The 21,027-nt window shown below is 39.0% G+C and overlaps 1 protein-coding gene across 1 annotated transcript in view; it reads left to right on the top strand.

The window, feature by feature from the left end:
* The window catches only part of LOC115214964 (semaphorin-2A), a 488,260-nt gene that overhangs the window by 355,283 nt on the left and 111,950 nt on the right, over positions 1 to 21,027 (top strand). The window contains exon 3 of the mRNA XM_029784060.2: positions 6,547 to 6,643. Within this exon, the coding sequence (XP_029639920.1) occupies positions 6,547 to 6,643 (97 nt within the window). The remainder of the gene's footprint in view (positions 1 to 6,546; positions 6,644 to 21,027) is intronic.

Genomic DNA, 21,027 nt, shown 5'->3' on the forward strand with positions numbered 1-21,027 from the left:
AGACCTCTATCAGACTCCACTGTCTGGTTTGGCGTGGTGTCTGTGTTTGACCGAGTATACTGGGTGCCTTTTTACATGGCACCGGCATTGGTGCTTTTTCATGCGACACCATTACTGGCACTGGGTCACCAAGTAACTTGCGAGACAAATGATCCTCAACTGGGAGGGGGAGGGGGGAATCGTATTGAGAAGGATGGCTTGCTGGCATTTGATGAGAGATTAGAGGTATGAAGGAACAGTGGTAGGTGTCTAGGGGTTTTACTGTGGGGTGGATAAAGGGACACCCCAGACGGAAGAGAAAGGGAAGTGAGTTGTGGGGTAAGAAGCAGGCTTCTCGACCACATGGTTCCAGGATCAGTCCCACTGTGTCGCTCCTTGGGCAGGTGTCTTCTACTGTAGCCTCAGGCTGATCAAAGCTTTGTGTGTGGATTTGGTAAATGGAAACTGAAAGAAGCCCATCACATATATATGTGTGTGTGTGTGTTACCATCATTGTTCGTTACCAGCATCGCCTTACTGGCACTTGTGCTGGTGACACCTGGAAAAACATTCGAGCAAGGTCATTGCCAGTGCCGCTGGACTGACTCCTGTGCAGGTGGCATGTAAAAAGCACCATTTGAGCGCGGCCATTGGCAGTACCACCTGACTGGCCCTTGTACCAGTGGCACATAAAAGCACCCACTACACTCTCGGAGTGGTTGGCTGTAGAAATTCTACCAGATCAGATTGGAGCCTGGTGCAGCCATCTGGTTCGCCAGTCCTCAGTCAAATCGTCCAATCAATGCTAGCATGGAAAGCAGACGTTAAACGATGATGAGGATGATGATGATGATGATGTGTATGTGTATGTGTTCGTCCCCCACAAATATTTCTTGAAAACTGACAGTGGTGTGTTTACAGCCCCATAACTTTGCAGTTCAGCAAAAGAGAGTAATAGAATAAGTATTCAGTTTACAAGGAATAAGTCCTGGGGCTGGTTTGTTCGACTAAAAGATGGAGCCCCAGCATGGCCACAGTCAAATGACTAAAAACAAGTAAAAGAATAAAAGAATATGTGTGAGTGTATTGGATGGATAGATATATGAGACAGAACTTTATGGCAGGATGCACTCCCTGTTGCCAACTCTTATATATGTGTGTGTGTGTGTGTGTGTGTATACATGTGTGTGCACACATGCACACACATAAACGTATTGTAGTATATACTATGAACTCTCATGCTTTACAGTAACAAATAAAATTTCATTTGAAGTTTGTTTTTGTTTTTATTAATATTCATTTATTTGTTTAATAATATTGCTTATTCATTAAAAGAAAATTATGCACATTTAATTAGTAACCCTATTCTTTTCATTATGAATTTCTTAAAATAAATTGAATAAATATTTCATTAGAATAATTAATGGAATGAATCCTTCGCTATACATTTTCAGAATATTGCGTCTCTGCAAAATTTGGACTGTGTGTTACTATCCAGTAGTCCCCACCCACTCCCAGCCCAACCCCTAGACTTTATATATACCCGGGTTTTCACCACTCACCAAGCCCCACATACACATTTTTAAAATCATGCTTCCTTCGCAATACCCTGCCATTTATATTAAGGAATTCAAACCTCAAGGGTATGCCCTGGCACTTGCCACCATCTCTCTCTCTCTCTTTTTTTACTCAACCATCCCATTTATATTCTGATCTGTGACCCTTGGGGGTGTGCCCAGCACTTTGCCACCATCTCTATCTTGCTGTCTCCCACTCTCCCTCTCTTTCTCTCTCTCTCTCTCTCTCTCACTCTCTCTCTCTCTCTCTCTCTCTCTCTCTCTCTCTCTCTCTCTTCTGAACTTCCCTAAGGTTGGGTAACCACATATTTCCTTTGCGGCAGCTCACCTGTTCCTCTCTTCATTCCTGATCTCTCTCTCACTCTCTCTCTCTCTCTATCTATCTATCTCTCTCTCCCTCCCTCTCTTTTTCCAGATAACCTTGTACCCTTTAGCATTTAATATGGCCAAATCCAGCCCAAATATTCTACCCGCTTTAAGTTAAAACTGGCCAGATCTGGCACCTCACACCTACCCCACAATGTCATTCTAAAAAGAAATAACCAAGTCATCAGAATCATGAAGCTACAACATAATTTATAATTAATTCAAAATAACACAAATAAATGAGAATTATATTTAACAGTATATTTTGAATGCTAAAGATTCAGTCTAAATTAATCCATTAAACTTTCATATTAATTTACTGTACTTTCTTCCATATAAGTTGATAAGGTATATCGGGTATATAGGTATATACGACTTGTTTCGCATATATAGGGTATATTTCATGTAAATTTACTCTATTTTCTAGCATATAAGTTGATAAGGGTATATAGCATGAATAAGTAGCATAAACATTCAGAGACAGGAGTGGCTATGTGGTAAATAGCTTGCTTACCAAGCACATGGTTCTGGGTTTAGTCCCACTGCATGGCACCTTGGGCAAGTGTCTTCTACTATAGCCTCGAGCCGACCAAAGCTTTGTGAATGGATTTGGTAGATGGAAACTGAAAGGAAGCCTGCCGTATATATGTATATATATATGTGTGTATGTGTGTGTGTGTTTGTTCCCCCCACCCCCAACATCGCTTGACATGTGATACTGGTGTGTTTATGTCCCTGTAAAAGTGACCGATAGAATAAGTACTAGGCTTACAAAAGAACAAATCCTGGGATCGATTTGCTCGACTAAAAGGTAGTGCTCCAGCATGGCCACAGTCAAATGACTGAAACAAGTAAAAGAATAAAAGAATAAAAGAATATCTCCAGTGTCCAAACCTTGCTACATTTCACATGGAATTCTTTGGTCGGAAAATTTGATTCATATGCAGAAAAATACTACATGTTCCTAAATAGCAACTTAATAAATAACAAAGCTGTTTTACTAAATTCTTCATAATTTCCAAAATTAATTGAATTTGAAGCAGTATATTTCAAGGGAAACAAAAAAAAAATTAAACTTAAATCTAAATCAAAATCTCATTATTATTATGTGTATGTCTTTGTGAAATATCAGACATCCAATACTACCGACATATACCAATATATGATAAATTACAGATGCTTATATTTTACTTCCAAAATCGATTTTACTGAAAAATTTATTCAAACTCATAGGCAGCCATCTTAATAGGAAATGTCGCTAGGAAATGGTTAACACCCACATTTTTAATTATTTATTTATCTATTCTTTTATTCTTTTACTTGTTTCAGTTGTTAGACTGCAGCCATGCTGGAGCACTGCCTTTAAGGGTTTTAGTCAAATAAATCAACCCCAGGACTTATTCTTTGTAAGCCTAGTACTTATTCTATTGGTCTCTTTGCCAAACTGCCGAGTTACAGGGACATAAGCATACCAGCATAGGTTGTCAAGCGATAGCAGGGAGACAAACACAGACACACACACATAATTACATATATATACACAGTAATTCCTCACCATATCACGGTTCACCTATTGCAGGGGTTTTGGAACATAATACCCATGATAGTCGAGGGACTACTCTGTGTGCATGTGTGTGTATATATATATATATATATATATATCATCATCATCATCATCATTTAGCGTCCGCTTTCCATGCTAGCATTGGTTGGATGGTTCAACTGGGGTCTGTGAAGCTGGAAGGCTTCGTCAGGCCCAGTCAGATCTGGCAGTGTTTCTACGGCTGGATGCCCTTCCTAATGCCAACCACTCCGTGAGTGTAGTGGGTGCTTTTTACGTGCCACCACACACACACAACAGGCTTCTTCCAGTTTTGGTCTACCAAATCCACTCAAAGCTTTGATCAGTATGATGCTATTATAGAAGACATTTGCCCAAGGTGCTATGCTGTGGGAATGAACCTGGAACCATGTGGTTGGAAAGCAAACTTCTTACCACACAACCATGCCTGCATCTATGATCTGTTTGTTTATTTTATACTGCAATCGGTGAACACTGTTACCATTAGTTTTATATAGCAGAAACAACTGTAAGACATTGAAGTTCATTATATAATATCTTGTTCCCTTGTCATTTATTTGATATTTAATTATACTCTAGACTTGAAACATCAAGAGCTAGATAACACACACACAAACATGCATGCATGTGCACACTGTACATATACTCCGAAAAGCTCTATCTGCGACGATTTCATCTCAATCGAAGGAGAGGGGCTTTCTCCGTCCGGGTTGCGGATCCGTGGAATAAGCTGCCGGACAAGATAGTGAAGATGCCGACGACCGCTCGGTTCAAAGTCTCTCTTGACCAGAAATGGCACGAACTCTTTGCATGAACACTACCCTGTACATAACTCCATGTCCCCCTACATGGCCTTGCTTTTTGAGCCCAAAAATTAACTTAACTATATTAGCTCCAATGAAGCTATTGAATGTTATACAAGCACTCAAATATGAGTGCATTGCATCTTAGTGCAGAAACAGCTTTGACCCAATGATGTTCATTATATAATTTCTCATTCCCTTGTCATTATTTAATATTTAATTACACTCTAAGCTTAGAACACCAAGAGCTAGATCAAATATTTCAAAACACTTTGTCCACTGCTTTATTAATTCTCTCAATTTCTCCTACTCCATCTTGCTAAGGCAGTTTATCCGGTGTAGTTATATTTAAAGGCAGCCATCCTGACTTTAATCAATCTGTGATAAGATAAAGAATAAATACAACGTTGGGTTTATACAGAAGAAATATAAGAAAGGAATGGTTACTTATATATTTATTTATATTTATATAGATATTTATGTATATTTATTCTTTTGCTTTTATCATGCAATGAGGACCAGATCGGCACTGTGAGATAATTACAATTACAACCCATAAAATGGGGCAGGACAAAATCATTAGCACGAGTGTGGCTGATGATAACCCTCCAACCCCCTCTCTCTCTCTATCTCTCTCTCTTTCTTCCTCTCTTTCTGAGAAATGTACTGAATCCTGTTCATATCAGACTGGGACATAGATTTGTGTTTTAGATTCCAAATGTGCATAAACCACACACAAACAAGTGATTTGCTGAAGGCTTGGCACAGACATGGATACAGACGTATGTTCTTCTATATACATACTCACACACACATACATATGTATAGAGAGAGAAAAATGGATCTTCTTTCATTTTGTTTCAGTCATGTGACTGTGGCCATGTTGGAGCACCACATTTACTCGAACAAATCGACCCCAGAACTTATTCTTTGTAAGCCTAGTACTTATTCTATCGGTCTCTTTTGCCGAACTGCTAAATTACGGGGACATAAACACACCAGCATCAGTTGTCAAGCGATGGTGATGTGGGGGGGGGCACAAACACAGACACATTAACATACACACACACATATATACATGCATACACACACATATATATATATATATATATATATATATATATATAAGACAGGCTTCTTTCAGTTTCCATCTACCAAATCCACTCACAAGGCTTTGGTCAGCGCCCGAGGCTACAGTAGGAGACACTTGTCCAAGGTGCCATGCAGTGGGATTGAACTTGGAACTATGTGGTTGTTAAGCAAGCTACTGAACCACACAACCACTCCTGCACTTATATGTTTATTTATATTTCATGGCTTTATATATTTGTTTTTTTATTCCTTTGATTTGCTATGTAAGGTCTTGATACATTTTGTCTCTCTTTTTTAATTGTTCCCCTCATCCAATGGGTCTAATCTGAGCATGCACCTGTAGACTGAAGGAAGACAACAGAGAGAAAGCACTTGCCTTAGTGGGCAGGGTAACCATGATATTGTGGGGATTTTGGGGGATTTTTTCCTTCTTAGAATTTATCCTTATTCCTCTTCCTACCACATATCATCTTGTACCATCCTTGGTCTTTTTTGTAAACCCTTAATGGCAACTATTGTTGTTATTATTATTATTATTATTATTATAATTATCATTCACTTTGCAAGTGTGAGGTAGTGGAATCAGAACATGGATTCTCCAAGAAAGTTACTTTTAAGGCAGCGAGCTGGCAGCATCATTAGCATGCTGGACAAAATGCTTTGCAGCATTTTGTTCACCTTGATGTTCTGAGTTCAAATTCCGCTGGGGTCGACTCTGCCTTTCCTCCTTTCAATGTCGATAAATTAAATACCAGTGAAACACTGGGGTCGCTGCAATCAACTAGTCCCCTTCTTCCAAAATTTCAAGCCTTGTGCCATTAGTAGAAAGGATTATTATTATTATCGTTATTATTATTATCATTATTATTATTATTATTATTATTATTATTATTATTATCATCAATAGTGCGGGTGGTACGTAAAAAGCACCCACTACACTCACGGAGTGGTTGGCGTTAGGAAGGGCATCCAGCCGTAGAAACACTGCCAGATTTGACTGGGCCTGATGAAGCCTTCTGGCTTCACAGACCCCAGTAGAACCGTCCAACCCATGCTAGCATGGAAAACGGACGCTAAATGATGATGATGATGATGATGAGTACGTGGATGTATGTCTCATACTTTCTTTGCTTTTTTATCATTTCAGATATCAGGGAGTACCCGAGTGAATCCAGCCCACAGCTTCATTATTTCCGTTACATGACCATAGATAAGAATTCACATAGTTTATTTGTTGGGGGAATGTAAGTATTATCATTATTATAATTATTGTTGTTATTATTATTATTATTGCCTTTGCACAGTTTCTAATGCTGGAGATGTACTACAGTGTAGCTGTTCACTACCAGTGAACTAAGGTAACACCTCTTATTTTTGGAACACCTTCCGGAGTATTCGGGCAGTTCCAAGCAATGCTGTTTTCTGCAAGTGCTCCATACTTATTGCAGCCCCTATTTACTTCTCAAGATTTTTGCTCACTGTTCCCAGGGCTCTGACAATTGTTGGTACTACTGCTACTTTTTTCATTGACCACAACTGCTCCTCCTCCTCCTCATCCTCGTCATCATCATCATGTTAGACCACAACTGCTTATTATTATTATGATCAGCATCATTATTATTATTTTGGTAATGAAGGGCCTCTCATTCAGAGTGAAAGGCAGATTGTATGATGCCTGTGTACAAACAGCTATGCTACATGGTAGTGAAAGAGGGGCTGTGATTACTGAGAATATGCAAAGGCTTGAAAGAAATGAAGCCAGTATACTTCACTGGATGAGTAATGTCAGTGTGTATATATATATATATATACAACAGAGTGTACACAATCTGAGAGAAAAACTGGGTATACAAGACATCAGATGTTGCATGCAAGAGAGAAGACTGCACTTGTACAGTCATGTAATGCATATGAATGAAGACAGTTGCATCAGGAATAAATGAAGACAGTTGCATTAAGAGGTACTGATCTTTAATTGTGGAGAGAACATCTGAAAGGGGTGTACCTAGGAAGAAGTGGGATGAAGTGGTGAAAAAGGATTTTCAGATTTTGGGCCTCACTGAGATGATGACAGGAGAGTAAGACTCTTGGTGGTTTACTGTTCTTGAGAAGACACATCAAGCTAAGTAAACACGGGGTTGTCTTTGCATACAGGCATGTCCCCTGCATCGCTTGTCAGCTGAGTGTCCTTAATCCTGCAGACTAATGAGTGTCGGTGCCACATAAAAAGCACCTGTGCAGGTGCCATGTAAAAGCACCAATGCCAGTGCTGTGTAAAAAGCACCCAGTACAATCTGATGGATGGAAGCACTCCGTCGGTCACGACGATGCGGTTTCCGGTCGATCCGATCAACGGAACAGCCTGCTCGTGAAATTAATGTGTAAGTGGCTGAGCACTCCACAGACATGTGTACCCTTAACGCAGTTCTCGGGGATATTCAGCGTGACACAGAGAGTGACAAGGCCGGCCCTTTGAAATACAGGTACAACAGAAACAGAAACAGGAAATAAGAGTGAGAGAAAGTTGTGGTGAAAGAGTACAGCAGGGATCACCACCATCCTTGCCGGAGCCTCGTGGAGCTTTAGGTGTTTTCGCTCAATAAACACTCACAACGCCCGGTCTGGGAATCGAAACCGCGATCCTACAACCGCGAGTCCGCTGCCCTAACCACTGGACCATTGCGCCTCCCCAGTACAATCTATAAATTGGTTGGCATTAGGAAGGGCATCCAGTCATAGAAACCATGCCAAAACAGATATAAAGCCTGAACAGCTCTTAAGCTGGTCAGCTCCTGTCAAACTGTCTAACCCATGCCAGCATGGAAAATGGATGTTAAATTATTATTATTACTATTACTATTATTATTATGATTATTATTATTATTATTATTATTATTAAGGCAGCGAGCAGGCAGAATCATTAGCATGCCAGGCAAAATTCTTAGCTGCATTTCATCCGTCCTTACATTTTGGGTTCAAATTCTACTGAGGTCGACATTACCTTTCATTCTTTACATGGTCGATAAATCAATTACCAGTAAATCTTTGGGGGTCAATATAATCGACTAGTCCCTTCCCCCAAAATTTCAGGCCTTGTGCCTGTAGTAGAAAGGATCACTATTATAAAATAATAAAGAAATCATCACCATCATTATTATCATTATTATTATTATTATTATTATTATTATTATTATCGTTATTGTTGTTGTTGTTGTCTCACTCCATCCTTGTCTTTGTTTGCTCATTTGTTATTGTTGAACGTAAGCATAGGAGTGGCTGTGTGCTAAGTAGCTTGATTACCAACCACATGGTTCCGGGTTCAATCCCACTGCATGGCACCTGGGCAAGTGTCTTCTACTACAGCCTTGGGCCGACCAAAGCCTTGTGAGTGGATTTGGTAGATGGAAACTGAAAGAAGCCCATCATGTATATATATGAATATAAATATATATATATATGTTTATATATATATGTGTGTTTGTGTCTGTGTTTGTCCCCCCAACATCACTTGACAACCCATGCTGGTGTGTTTACGTTCCCGCAACTTTGCGGTTCAGCAAAAGAGACTGATAGAGTAAGTACTAGGCTTACAAAGAATAATCCTGGGGCTGATCTGCTCGACTGACGGCAGTGCTCCAGCATGGCCACAGTCAAATGACTGAAACAAGTAAAAGAGTAAAAGAGTAACTGCGATGAACTTCAGCTGGAACAGCCTCTCTGGTAGCTCAGCCTGCTAGAAATAGCAGTAAAATCACACTCTCAAATCACAAACTGTGTATATTTCCCTGTGTTTCTTACAAATAAATAAATATATTAAAAAAATAGATATGATGGTCACAGTTGGAAAGCTTTTGATCTTATATTAGATTTCTTTGATCAGAGAAGACTTTGGGCTAAAATCATCCACATCATATGTTATTGCCATCAATTTCAAAAAGAACAGAAATTTCTATTGTATTGAGAGAGCCACAACCTAATTAAATATCTGTAAAATGGCTATTGTATGTCTTCTTTTGAATTGGTTTGGCACTGTTTTGCATTCAACTTCACAGTGCTTTGTCATCTACGTAGATAGATAAATAGATAGATGGACCTTAAAACCTGTACATGTTTAGTAATATCCTCCAAGTCCACGTTCCACGGACTTTGAGTATGGCACTTTAACTAATTAGGCATGATGCATCTCTTATGTAGGCCTTAAGAAATTATCTACTTGATGCAAGTGTTCGTTCTTAAGTAGTCTCTCGTGAAAGTGCTCTTTCTCATTTTCCCCCCTTTCTCCACCCCAACACACACACACACACACTCATACACACTCATTCACACTCACTGTGTTAAAAATGGCTTAACATTGGTTAATATTAATGTTTAGACAGGCACATTGTGTGTAAGTTTAAGATCAAGTGTGATCACAACAGACAAAGTGTGGGTACTTGTTATGATTTTTCTTTCTTTTTTTTTTGGCTTCTTTCTTTCCTTCTTTCATTCCTTCTTTCATTGTTTCTTTCTATTATTTATTTACTCATTCATTTATTTGTTTCTTAAATGTCTATGGCGACAAGAATTAGCTTCGAGATGATCATTTTGTAAAGAAATATCTCTCAGCACTTCAAAACACAGACATCTCAATAATGTACAGATATATTTTGGTTGACGCCAACTTAATCTCTCTAATATCGCTTCTGTTTCTTTCTCCTTACTGTCTTTCATTGGTGGTTGTTCTCCTTGTTTTTATTCTTTTATTTACCATTTTATATTGCAACTGGTGAACAAAGCCATTATTGGATACAGGTTTTCCAACAGGTCAGTCTCTGCTTCATGGCATTTCTCATTGCCAGTGTTTCAAAGAAGCATTTCAAACACGATGCAACAAACTACATTTCTAGACTGGCATTGCTTTTTTTTTTTCAGTAGTGATGGTCGTGGTGGTGGTGGCAGGTGGTACCTTACAGGTGTTTATGTCTTATTCTAATATAAATTGATAAAAGAAACACTCATTTACAAACACACAAATACACACATGTACACACACAGAGTGGAATTCTCAGAGATAAACTTCAGTAAAGCTGGGTTATGAGACATGTTGGCACTGCTGTTTTGCCACCACCTATTTGGCATTGCTGATTCTATGCTGATTTATTTGACATCAAGTGTTTTAATGTTTCCCTCATTTCAATATCTCTCTCAGTTTATGTAATGGGTGTATTTCTCTTTATGTGTATAAAGCGAGTAGAAAGTGTCGTCAGTCATGTTTAATTAATAAACTGGGATGTCTCTCTCACCCACTCTCTCTTTTTCATCTGACACTCCCTGTATTTATCTCTCTCTTTCCCTCCTTTTCTCTCTCTTTGTTTATGAATATGAACATATTTTTCTCTTGATGTGTGAGAGAAGAGGGAAAATGTTTGTCAAGCACGTTCAATCTATAATTGGTCTCTCTCTCTCTCTCTCTCTCTTGCCACTCCCCTTTCTCTTTCTATCCATATGTGTATATTTCTGTGTGTGTGTGTCTGCCTCCAGTGCCAAAAATTACTGTCACCAAAACAGGCTGAACATTCAGATCATCAGCATCTAAACAGTTGCAGCCAATTGTTTCATGCCATCAAATATATATATATAAATATATCATCATCATAATCGTTTAACGTCCGTTTTCCATGCTGGCATGGGTTGGACAGTTCAGCTGGGGTTTGGGAAGCCAGGCAGCTGCACCAGGCTCCAGTCTAATCTGGCAGTATTTCTACAGCTGGATGCCTTTCCTAACGCCAACTACTCCACATTTGGGTGTGGCCATTGCCAGTACCACCAAACTGGCCCTCGTGCCGGTGGCACGTAAAAGCATCCACTACACTCTCGGAGTGGTTGGCATTAGGAAGGGCATCCAGCTGTAGAAACTCTGCCAGATCAGATTGGAGTCTGGTTTGCCAGACCTCAGTCAAATCGTCCAACCCATACTAGCATGGGAAGTGGACGTTAAATGATGATGATGATGGTGATGTACATACATGTATGAGAAAATTGAAAATGCAAATCTTAAGCAGTCAGATTCCCGAACACATAAATGAAAACATTCAATCAAAGTAGTTGAATCATATATATTTTATACACCTCAGCACAAATCATGCATGTACACTCATGATTTATGCATTCAGGAATCTGTTTAACAGGCTAAGATTTACTTTTTCAGTTTTTGCTACCCTATTTTCTTTTGGCATTGGCTCTCTATGAAGACTCCGTAAACAGCCCGTATGTTTTAAACATATTTAATATTATATCCATGTGTATGTGTGCGTGTTTAGCTAAAAAGTATGATAACTGCAAGATGAAGTGTATATAATTTCTTCCCTATCAATGTACCTGTTGGACACATGTCCCTCCCCTGGGACTGAGTAATAGCCATCCAAAAACTTCAGTCTTTTCTACCCCACCCTGTATCTACCAAAATTAGAATTAATATTTTCTGCAATCCATATTGCATTAATCAACATGACATACCTCAACAAAAAATAATTTGAAGCATGATATCTTTCAGTATATAAAACTGCTTTCTGCAGTCAAAGGTATTGAAATTTTGAGTGGATAAATTTGATTTCTGCTGTAAAATTGTTAATAATCTATGATGTCAAAGTTTAAGTTTGGAAAACACAGCAAACTCTGAGATGGATAAGATTTTGCAAGTATGGAGGAAAATGAAATGACTGTCATATTTTTGTTCTTTATTAAAAATAATTGCAAAACCAGTCCAAGTTTTCCACAAAAATTTCTTAGTGGAAATCCTAACTGATTCCAGGTGTGCGAAAACAGCTGATGGATTATTCGTCCAAAATCCTTATAAATGATTTCACAGTTCATTTTACTTTACATTTTCTGGTGATTTGCTCGTTATTGGTCTTTCTGAATGCTATTCATTTTCAACTGTTATGTGACCAACCTTGAAATCCGCATAATACTAAAATACCTGTGTTTGACCTGAAGAATGTTTGCCAAAATCCTGTTTAAACATTTTAAGTGTCTCGCTAGCAGATTTCTTAAGCGTCATACACAAAATATAACACAAGCTCATTGCTTCAATTTGTCAGGCATTGTAAGAAAAATAATAAACAAAACAAAGAAAAAGACAAAAAATCTACAGGGTTGGATTTTTTGCAATGTTGCAAAACCTCAAGAACTTAAGTAAATAAGATGAAGTGTATTAATAGATTGATTCAATGTATCGGCTACCAATGGCCTTCAGATGTACATGCTCTTCCAGTGAAAACTATAACCATTCAAGTGCATCCAGAAATTGTCTGATAGCGCTTCCTATATTTATATTTTTATCTTTCACTTGTTTCAGTCATTGGACTGTGGCCATGCTGGAGCACCACTTTGAAGGGATTCCTTGAACAAATTAATCCTAGCTCTTACTGTTTTATATCTGGTACTTATTTAATCAGCCTCTTTAGCAGCTGAACTGCTAAGCTATGGGGATGTAGACAAACCAGCACCGGGTGTCAAGCAGTAGGGGAAGGGACAAACGCAATGACACACACACACACAACAGCCTTCCACACAGTTAAAATACCTTTGATCATAGGTCTGCTCAGTCGGCACTGACCTTGAGTTAAACATTAGCAAGAAAGACAGCAGCATCTTTTTTATCCAAATCTGCAGTATATTGTACACATTTTTTCTGCGTCTTTTTGTACAGTCTGTCACTTTCTTACTTAAGAGAGTATGCATCAGTTGAGGGAATTTTGGCTGCTATTCCTAGCATCTGTTCTGTATAGTCCGCTTTCTGCACAGTGAATACCTTTTTTTGTTCAGGAGAGCAAGGAATAATTTGAAAGGATTTTGGCTGCTATTCCTAGCATCTTTTCTGTATAGTACATCTTTTTATACAGTGAGTGTCCCTTTTTTTTGTGTCAGAGAGTAGGACATAATTTGAGGGAATTTTGGCTGCTATTTGTAGCATCTTTTTTGTATTGTACATCTTTCTGCAAAGTGTATGCCTTCTTTGTTTAAGAGAGTAGGGCATAATTTGAGGGAATTTTGGCTGCTGTTTGTAGCATCATTTCAGTGTAGTCCATCTTTTATTACATTATATCCTGTCTTTATTTAAGGGAGTGAGTAGCATATGATTTGAGAGAATTTTGGCTGCTATTCGCAGCAGGTCAAATGATGATGTTGGGTCATTTTTTTTCATTGGTTCACCACTTAACACATTATTTGCCTGGCAACCAGTACAACCTGCCACTGCAAGCTGCCCTCTCTTTACATTTTAGTAACACATTTACAGCCAGTCAGTATATTATTGGGATCATTTCGGCTTGACCAGTTGAAGAATACAGTTAACTAAATGATGGAGCAACATAACAACTGATGCAGCATCCGTTCCTTTGACTACAAGCATCTCAAAAAAAAAAAAAAAAAAAAGAAAGAAAGAAAGAAAAAGAAAAGAAAAATTATATATATAAAAAAAAAAATAGAGGGAGGACTTAATTAAATACCTAACCTCATCGGAAAAGGTTTATCCTGCAGAGAAAATTCAATTAGATTCTTTGGAATGCTGAGCCATTTCTTTTCCTGTTTCCATCAATAGCTTATCACCGGACACTGACATCCCTCCTGATTCATTAATTGAATGAGAAAATCCCAATCTATCTATCTGTCTACTTATCTAGCAGTGTGTTTTATCCATCACTCCATGTTACATCTCTCTCTCTCTCTCTCTATCTCTCTCCCTCTCTCTCTCACTTTGTATCTTACTCTGTCTCTCTGTATTTATCTATCTATCTATCAATCTACCTATCTTATATGTATTTGTGTAAATATAGATATGTGAGTGTATAAATGTAATATATATATATATGGATGTGACTAAAGATGTGTATATATATATATATGAAAGTACACATGTGTATATACATATATATATATGTATATATCTATATACATATGTATATATATAGATGTATATATGTATATATATATGAATGTATATATTGCGTATGTATGTGTGTATATGTATACATGTGTGCAGCATCACAAGCCCTTACATAATGAATGAAGAGCTTCCCACAAGACTCTCTCTCTCTCTCTCTCTCTCTCTCTCTCTCTCTCTCTCTCTCATCATGACTCACTATTCCAAAGAAAGAAACCTTTCTCAATTACCAATCAACTGCAATGTTTAACTGAATTTACTTTCGCTTTCCCCTTATACATAATACATACATAAACAAACACAAATATGCCCGTACGTATGCATATATACATATATACATATATATGTGTCTCTGTGTGTGTGTGTGCGAATGTAAGTATTTAACCCTTTCCTATACAATAAGTATTAGCAGAACTGAAAAGTTTAATTCCGATGCAAAAATCAATAAGAAATAATGAGATCCAAAACTCGTTTCCATGCTGGAAACATCCTCCTTGAATGAACATTCCTGCCAAGAGAGAAATTTTCAGTTAACATTGCTGATTATTCAAGCCTCATTGAGCTTAAACTCAGCTGATTGATTTAAGTTAGGATTTAAGAGGGGTTAGGGTGGCTTAAGCCAGTAAATAACAGATTTGGGAAGTTGGCAAGATAAGAGAAGTTTTTTTTCTATTGGACGGTGTTGCACTTAGTTGCATGTTTTTATATAACAGGGTAGCTGTTGTTGTTTTTGTTATTGTTATTGTCGTTATTGGTGGTGGTGGTCATAGTTGTGGTGAGCATCAGCAATGTCATTATCATTTGTGTTTAGTCCCAGATCAATCTTGATTGAGTAAGCATGTGATCAAGTTATGACCATTCTGTCATTTTAGGGGCGTCCTGGACTACACTGTCCAATAATTTCGTCCTTGTTCAAGATGCTATCGTTTGCTGGTGGAGGGGGGTGATTTGGCTGCTATTTCTTCTAACAGGTTGAGCTCTCATCCTTCTGACAGTTAGCCTTGTGAAATATTCTGGATGTGACAACTGGAGAGAGAGAGAAGGGAGTAGATGAGCACTTCACTGGTCCTCATTTCAGCTGAGTAGTTCTGGGGCTGGGCAAAATGAAATGGTTTGTTCAAGGCCACAAAGTGCAACTTAATCCAGGAATCAAACCCATGAGCTTATTAATCATGAAGCCAGCACTACAAGGCCATAAAGCTCCTTCGTGGTCATTGTGATAACTACAGTAAAAGTAACTAGAAGAAACAACGGAAGCTATAGAGAGTGTTGGTCAGTGATTGTTTGGTGTCTGTGATTTAAGGTACCATATATCCTGGCATACAAATCAACATAGCATATAACATAAATGTGTACCCTTTTACTCTTTTATTTGTTTCAGTCATTTGACTGTGGCCATGCTGAAGCACCGCCTTTAGTCGAGCAAATCGACCCCAGGACTTATTCTTTGTAAGCCTAGTACTTATTCTATCGGTCTCTTTTGCCAAACCGGTAAGTTACCAGGACATAAACACACCAGCATTGGTTGTGAAGCGATGTTGGGGGGAACAAACACAGACACACAAACATACATATATATATATATATATATATATATATATATATATATATATATATATATATATATATACATATATATACACACATACATACAACGGGCTTCTTTCAGTTTCCGTCTACCAAATCCACTGATAAGGCTTTGGTCAGCCTGAGGCTATAGTAGAGGACACTTGCCCAAGGTGCCACACAGTGGAACTGAACCCAGAACCATGTGGTTCATAAGCAAGCTACTTACCACACGGCCACTTCTACGCCTATGTACACACCTATGTGTAATATAAGCATTCAAACATTGACACTATATTTCCAAACCCTGCTGCATTTCACACAGAATTTTTGATCCTTTAAGTCTTGATGCATAAGTTAGCCTGCCTTTTTTTTGGCGGGTGGGGGGGTATATTTTGCTCTAAAATATTCAACTTGTAAGCTGGAAAATATGGTTTTAGTCAGTGACCAATTGCTGCTATCATCACTTTTAAGTGTCCATCATTTATGCATTAATTCCCAGATACTTTCAGTTCCTTTCCATGCAATTTCATCTACAAAATGGACCAATAAGAAAGGAGTTCAGCTAATACACTGGTTCAGAGTGTGGTTGTTGGGGTCTGGAGAGACAAGGAGAGGCCCATGACCTCCACTTAAAAACAAAAGAACAGTTATATTAAATTTTGAGACGATGATTCAGCCCTCCTGCTGAGTCCAAAAAGCAGTTTCATTCTGCTTTGTCAAATTTCTGTTGAACAGAAATATAACCAGAGTGTGTGCCACCTCAGTGTTGCCCTTGGTTTTGTGCCTTTTCACCTCCACTACGCCCCAAAGCCTATACCTGTTTACACAACAGACCCAAAAGTGCCATTGCTACAAAAGCATCACCTGGAGTGAACTGCCCCTCCTTAGTCCTTTCTAGCTATATTACAGCATTAATGGCATCAATTTCATTGATCTGAGAGAGAGCTAATGAAGGCCAGGGTCATGTCCGCAAAACGTAAATCTACCTTGGACTATAGTTAAAGAAAGCTTTTATATGGTTGACTGGTGACCAAGTTTGGCAGATTATGTAGGGCATTGGATAGAATTCATGTTGGTATTTGTTCCTGTTTTCTGCATCCTGAGTTCAAATCCTACCCTAATCAACTCTGTTTTCATTGTGCTTGAGGGATACAGTTTCAACTCTTGTAGCTGTTTGTTTTTCTCTTGTGGACCTAATTTGGGGATAGACCCCATTGACTTCCTGGTTTAATACCTGGCAACCTGGATGCCCTTCAGAGGCAAGGACCACTTTATTGCAAATAGTCAGGCCAGGTCTCTGATTTAAAAATATCCCCACCCCACTATAGTGTAGGAGAGGAAAGATATAAAATATTGTTCTACATCATCACACAAAGTGGCCACATCCTCTGGATGAAACCATGAGGAAATAACAGAAAACTCACAAACACACACTAATACACATATACTCACACACTCACGCATTCATATGTACACTCATACACATACTCATGCACACATACACTCCTACAGCCTCACACACTCGTACAAAACAACAATGCCACCCCAACAATGCTTGCATAGAAAAGAAAAGTACAAAACAATGAGACAAAAATTCTTCAAATGCTTTGACAAATTTGGAAACTTATGAGGTCACCAGTATCTCTTGGGAATTATTAATGTCATCACTGTGATATTTTGATAGATTTTGTTTTGTTTTTTATTGTTTTGGAGGGTTTTTTTTTTCCTCCCCACAACCACAAAAGGTTATTCATCTTAACACCAACCTTCACTCTGTGACTGGCTAACATTTGAGATCTGAGACGAGTTGCTGTTTACAACTAAGAGTGTCAGTTGACAGAGGTATCTCTTTGTGGTTTTTCTTTGTGTGTGAAGGGGGGGGGGTTATTGTGTGTGTACTAATGGGTGTGTACTGGCAAATACATATATTTCTGTATACAACATGTATACACGTGTGCAACATCAGGCTCACATTCATGAGGTAGTGAGTTTGATTCTCAGACCGGGCTGTGTGTTGTGTTCTTGAGCTTCCAGTTCACTCATCTGTAGAAATGAGTTGTGACGTCACTGGTACCAGTTCACTAAACTGTAGAAATGTGTTGTGACGTCACTGGTGCCAGTTCACTCATCTGTAGAAATGAGTTGTGACATCACTAGCACCAGTTCACTCATCTGTAGAAATGAGTTGTGATGTCACTGGTGCCAGTTCACTCATCTGTAGAAATGAGTTGTGACATCACTGGCACCAGTTCACTCTTCTGTAGAAATGAGTTGTGACGTCACTAGCACCAGTTCACTCATCTGTAGAAATGAGTTGCGACTTCACTGGCACCAGTTCACTCATCTGTAGAAATGAGTTGTGACATCACTGGCACCAGTTCACTCTTCTGTAGAAATGAGTTGTGATGTCACTGGTGCCAGTTCACTCATCTGTAGAAATGAGTTGTGACATCACTGGCACCAGTTCACTCTTCTGTAGAAATGAGTTGTGACGTCACTAGCACCAGTTCACTCATCAGTAAAAATGAGTTGTGATGTCACTGGTGCCAGTTCACTCATCTGTAGAAATAAGTTGTGACATCACTGGTGCCAAACTGTATCAGCTTTTGCCTTTCACTTGGATATCATCACCAGTGTAGAGGCGGGGAGCTGATATGCATGAGCGACTTCTGGTCTTCCATAAACAACCTTGCCATAAACAACTGTGTGTTGGAGGGTAACTCTCTAGGTGCAATCCCATAGCCATTCATGCCCAAAGGAAGTCTTTACCCTTTATATATGTATATGCATATATATGCAAAAAAATACGTATATTAATATATGCATATATACATATATATATATATACACCTATATGTATATGTATATGAAGGCGGTGAGCTGGCAGAAACGTTAGCACACCGGGCAAAATGCATTGCCATATTTCGTCTGCCGTTACGTTCTGAGTTCAAATTCCGCCGAGGTCGACTTTGCCTTTCATCTTTCCGGGGTCGATAAATTAAGTACCAGTTACGCACTGGGGTCAATGTAATCGACTTAATCTCTTTGTCTGTCCTTGTTTGTCTCCTCTGTGTTTAGCCCCTTGTGGGTAGTAAAGAAATATATATGTATATACACACATATAAATCTACAAGTGTAAAATAAAAAAAGGAAAATGGAATATATGGGATACTTGATTGCTCACAACAATCATGTTTACACATGTCCTGCATCAATCCCTCACGGGTGGAAAACGATATAACAAGTTGTGGTGCATCCCTTGTTTTGCAGAAGCATGATGAAATAAAAGGTATCATATTAAATGAATTCTGTTTCACTCGGATTTAATACAGCATGTTGTTACTCTTTACTCTCAATTTTTACTCTTTTACTTGTTTCAGTCATTTGACTGCGGCCATGCTGGAGCACCGCCTTTAGTCGAGCAATTCGACCCCCGGGACTTATTCTTTTTGGAAGCCCAGTACTTATTCTATCGATCTCTTTTTGCCGAACCGCTAAGTGACAGGGACGTAAACACACCAGCATCGGTTGTCAAGCAATGCTCGGGGAACAAACACAGACACATACAACATACATATATATATATATATATATACATATATACGACAGGTTTCTTTCAGTTTCCGCCTACCAAATCCACTCACAAGGCATTGGTCGTCCCGGGGCTATAGCAGAAGACACTTGCCCAAGATGCCACGCAGTGGGACTGAACCCGGAACCATGTGGCTGGTTAGCAAGCTACTTACCACACAGCCGCTCCTGCGCCTGTTAGTGTCTGTAGATTAAGGCTGTCGGAAGGAAATCTACAGACACTAACATCATAATGTATTAAATTCAAACAAAAGGGAGTTCATTTAACAAAGTACCTCTTATTACATCACCTGATGAAATGCTTCTGCTTTGAGGGATGCACTGCAACTAATTGTATAGATTCCCACCTGCGAAGGATCAAGGCAGGATATGTCGAAACAATCATTGTGAGCAACAAAGTCACCCAGGTATTCCATTTTCTGTCTCTATCATTTGTTATATACTCAACGAGTGGAGGTGCAATGGCCCAGTTGTTAGGGCAGCGGACTCGCGGTCGTAGGATCGCGGTTTCGATTCCCAGACCGGGCGTTGTGAGTGTTTATTGAGCAAAAACACTTAAAAGCTCCACGAGGCTCCGGCAGGGATGGTAGTGATCCCTGCTGTACTCTTTCACCACAACTTTCTCTCACTCTTACTTCCTGTTTCTGTTGTGCCTGTATTTCAAAGGGCCGGCCTTGTCACTCTCTGTGTCACGCTGAATATCCCCGAGAACTACGTTAAGGGTGCATGTGTCTGTGGAGTGCTCAGCCACTTACACGTTAATTTCACGAGCAGGCTGTTCCGTTGATTCGGATCAACTGGAACCCTCATCGTCATAACCGACGGAGTGCTTCCACTATATACTCAATGTATACTGAGGAATTCCTGAAGTAGATCCACAAGTAGTGAATGTTCTTTGTGCTTCTTTAGCTTTCTGTTAGGGACACACGCAACACTTAAATATTAACTTAATCTACATGTGAATATATATATATATATATATATATATCATCATCATCGTCGTCATTTAATGTCCGCTTTCCATGTTGGCATGGGTTAGACGGTTTAACTGAGGACTGGTGAGCCAGAAGGCTGCACCACGCAAAATCTGATCTGACAAAGTTTCTACAGCTGGAAGCCCTTCCTAACGCCCACCACTCTGAGAGTGTAGTGGATGCTTATACATGCCACCATTTATGCCTATATAAGTACAGACCTAAATGGATATACAATGTAAGGCATAGTCATTTACCTACAAATTATGGTGCAGTACTGGAGTAAATCTGTGTTTGTCAGAGCACTAAATAAAGGTTTAATTGTATGAAGATGGCAAAGCGGTGTTTGTTTGGGATTTTTCAAAGATGAGACGATGGGCAGAGAAACCTGATGCTTTGCTAACTGGTAACTATTGTTTCAATATTGTATATAAAAAATAAACATTCACGAGTGGTTGTGTGGTAAGTAGCTTGCTTACCAACCACATGGTTCCGGGTTCAGTCCCACTGCATGGGACCTTGGGCAAGCATCTTCTACTATAGCCTTGGACTGACCAAAGCCTTCTGAGTG

This window comes from Octopus sinensis, linkage group LG8 (assembly GCF_006345805.1).
Source record: "Octopus sinensis linkage group LG8, ASM634580v1, whole genome shotgun sequence".
Lineage (NCBI taxonomy): Eukaryota > Metazoa > Mollusca > Cephalopoda > Octopoda > Octopodidae > Octopus > Octopus sinensis.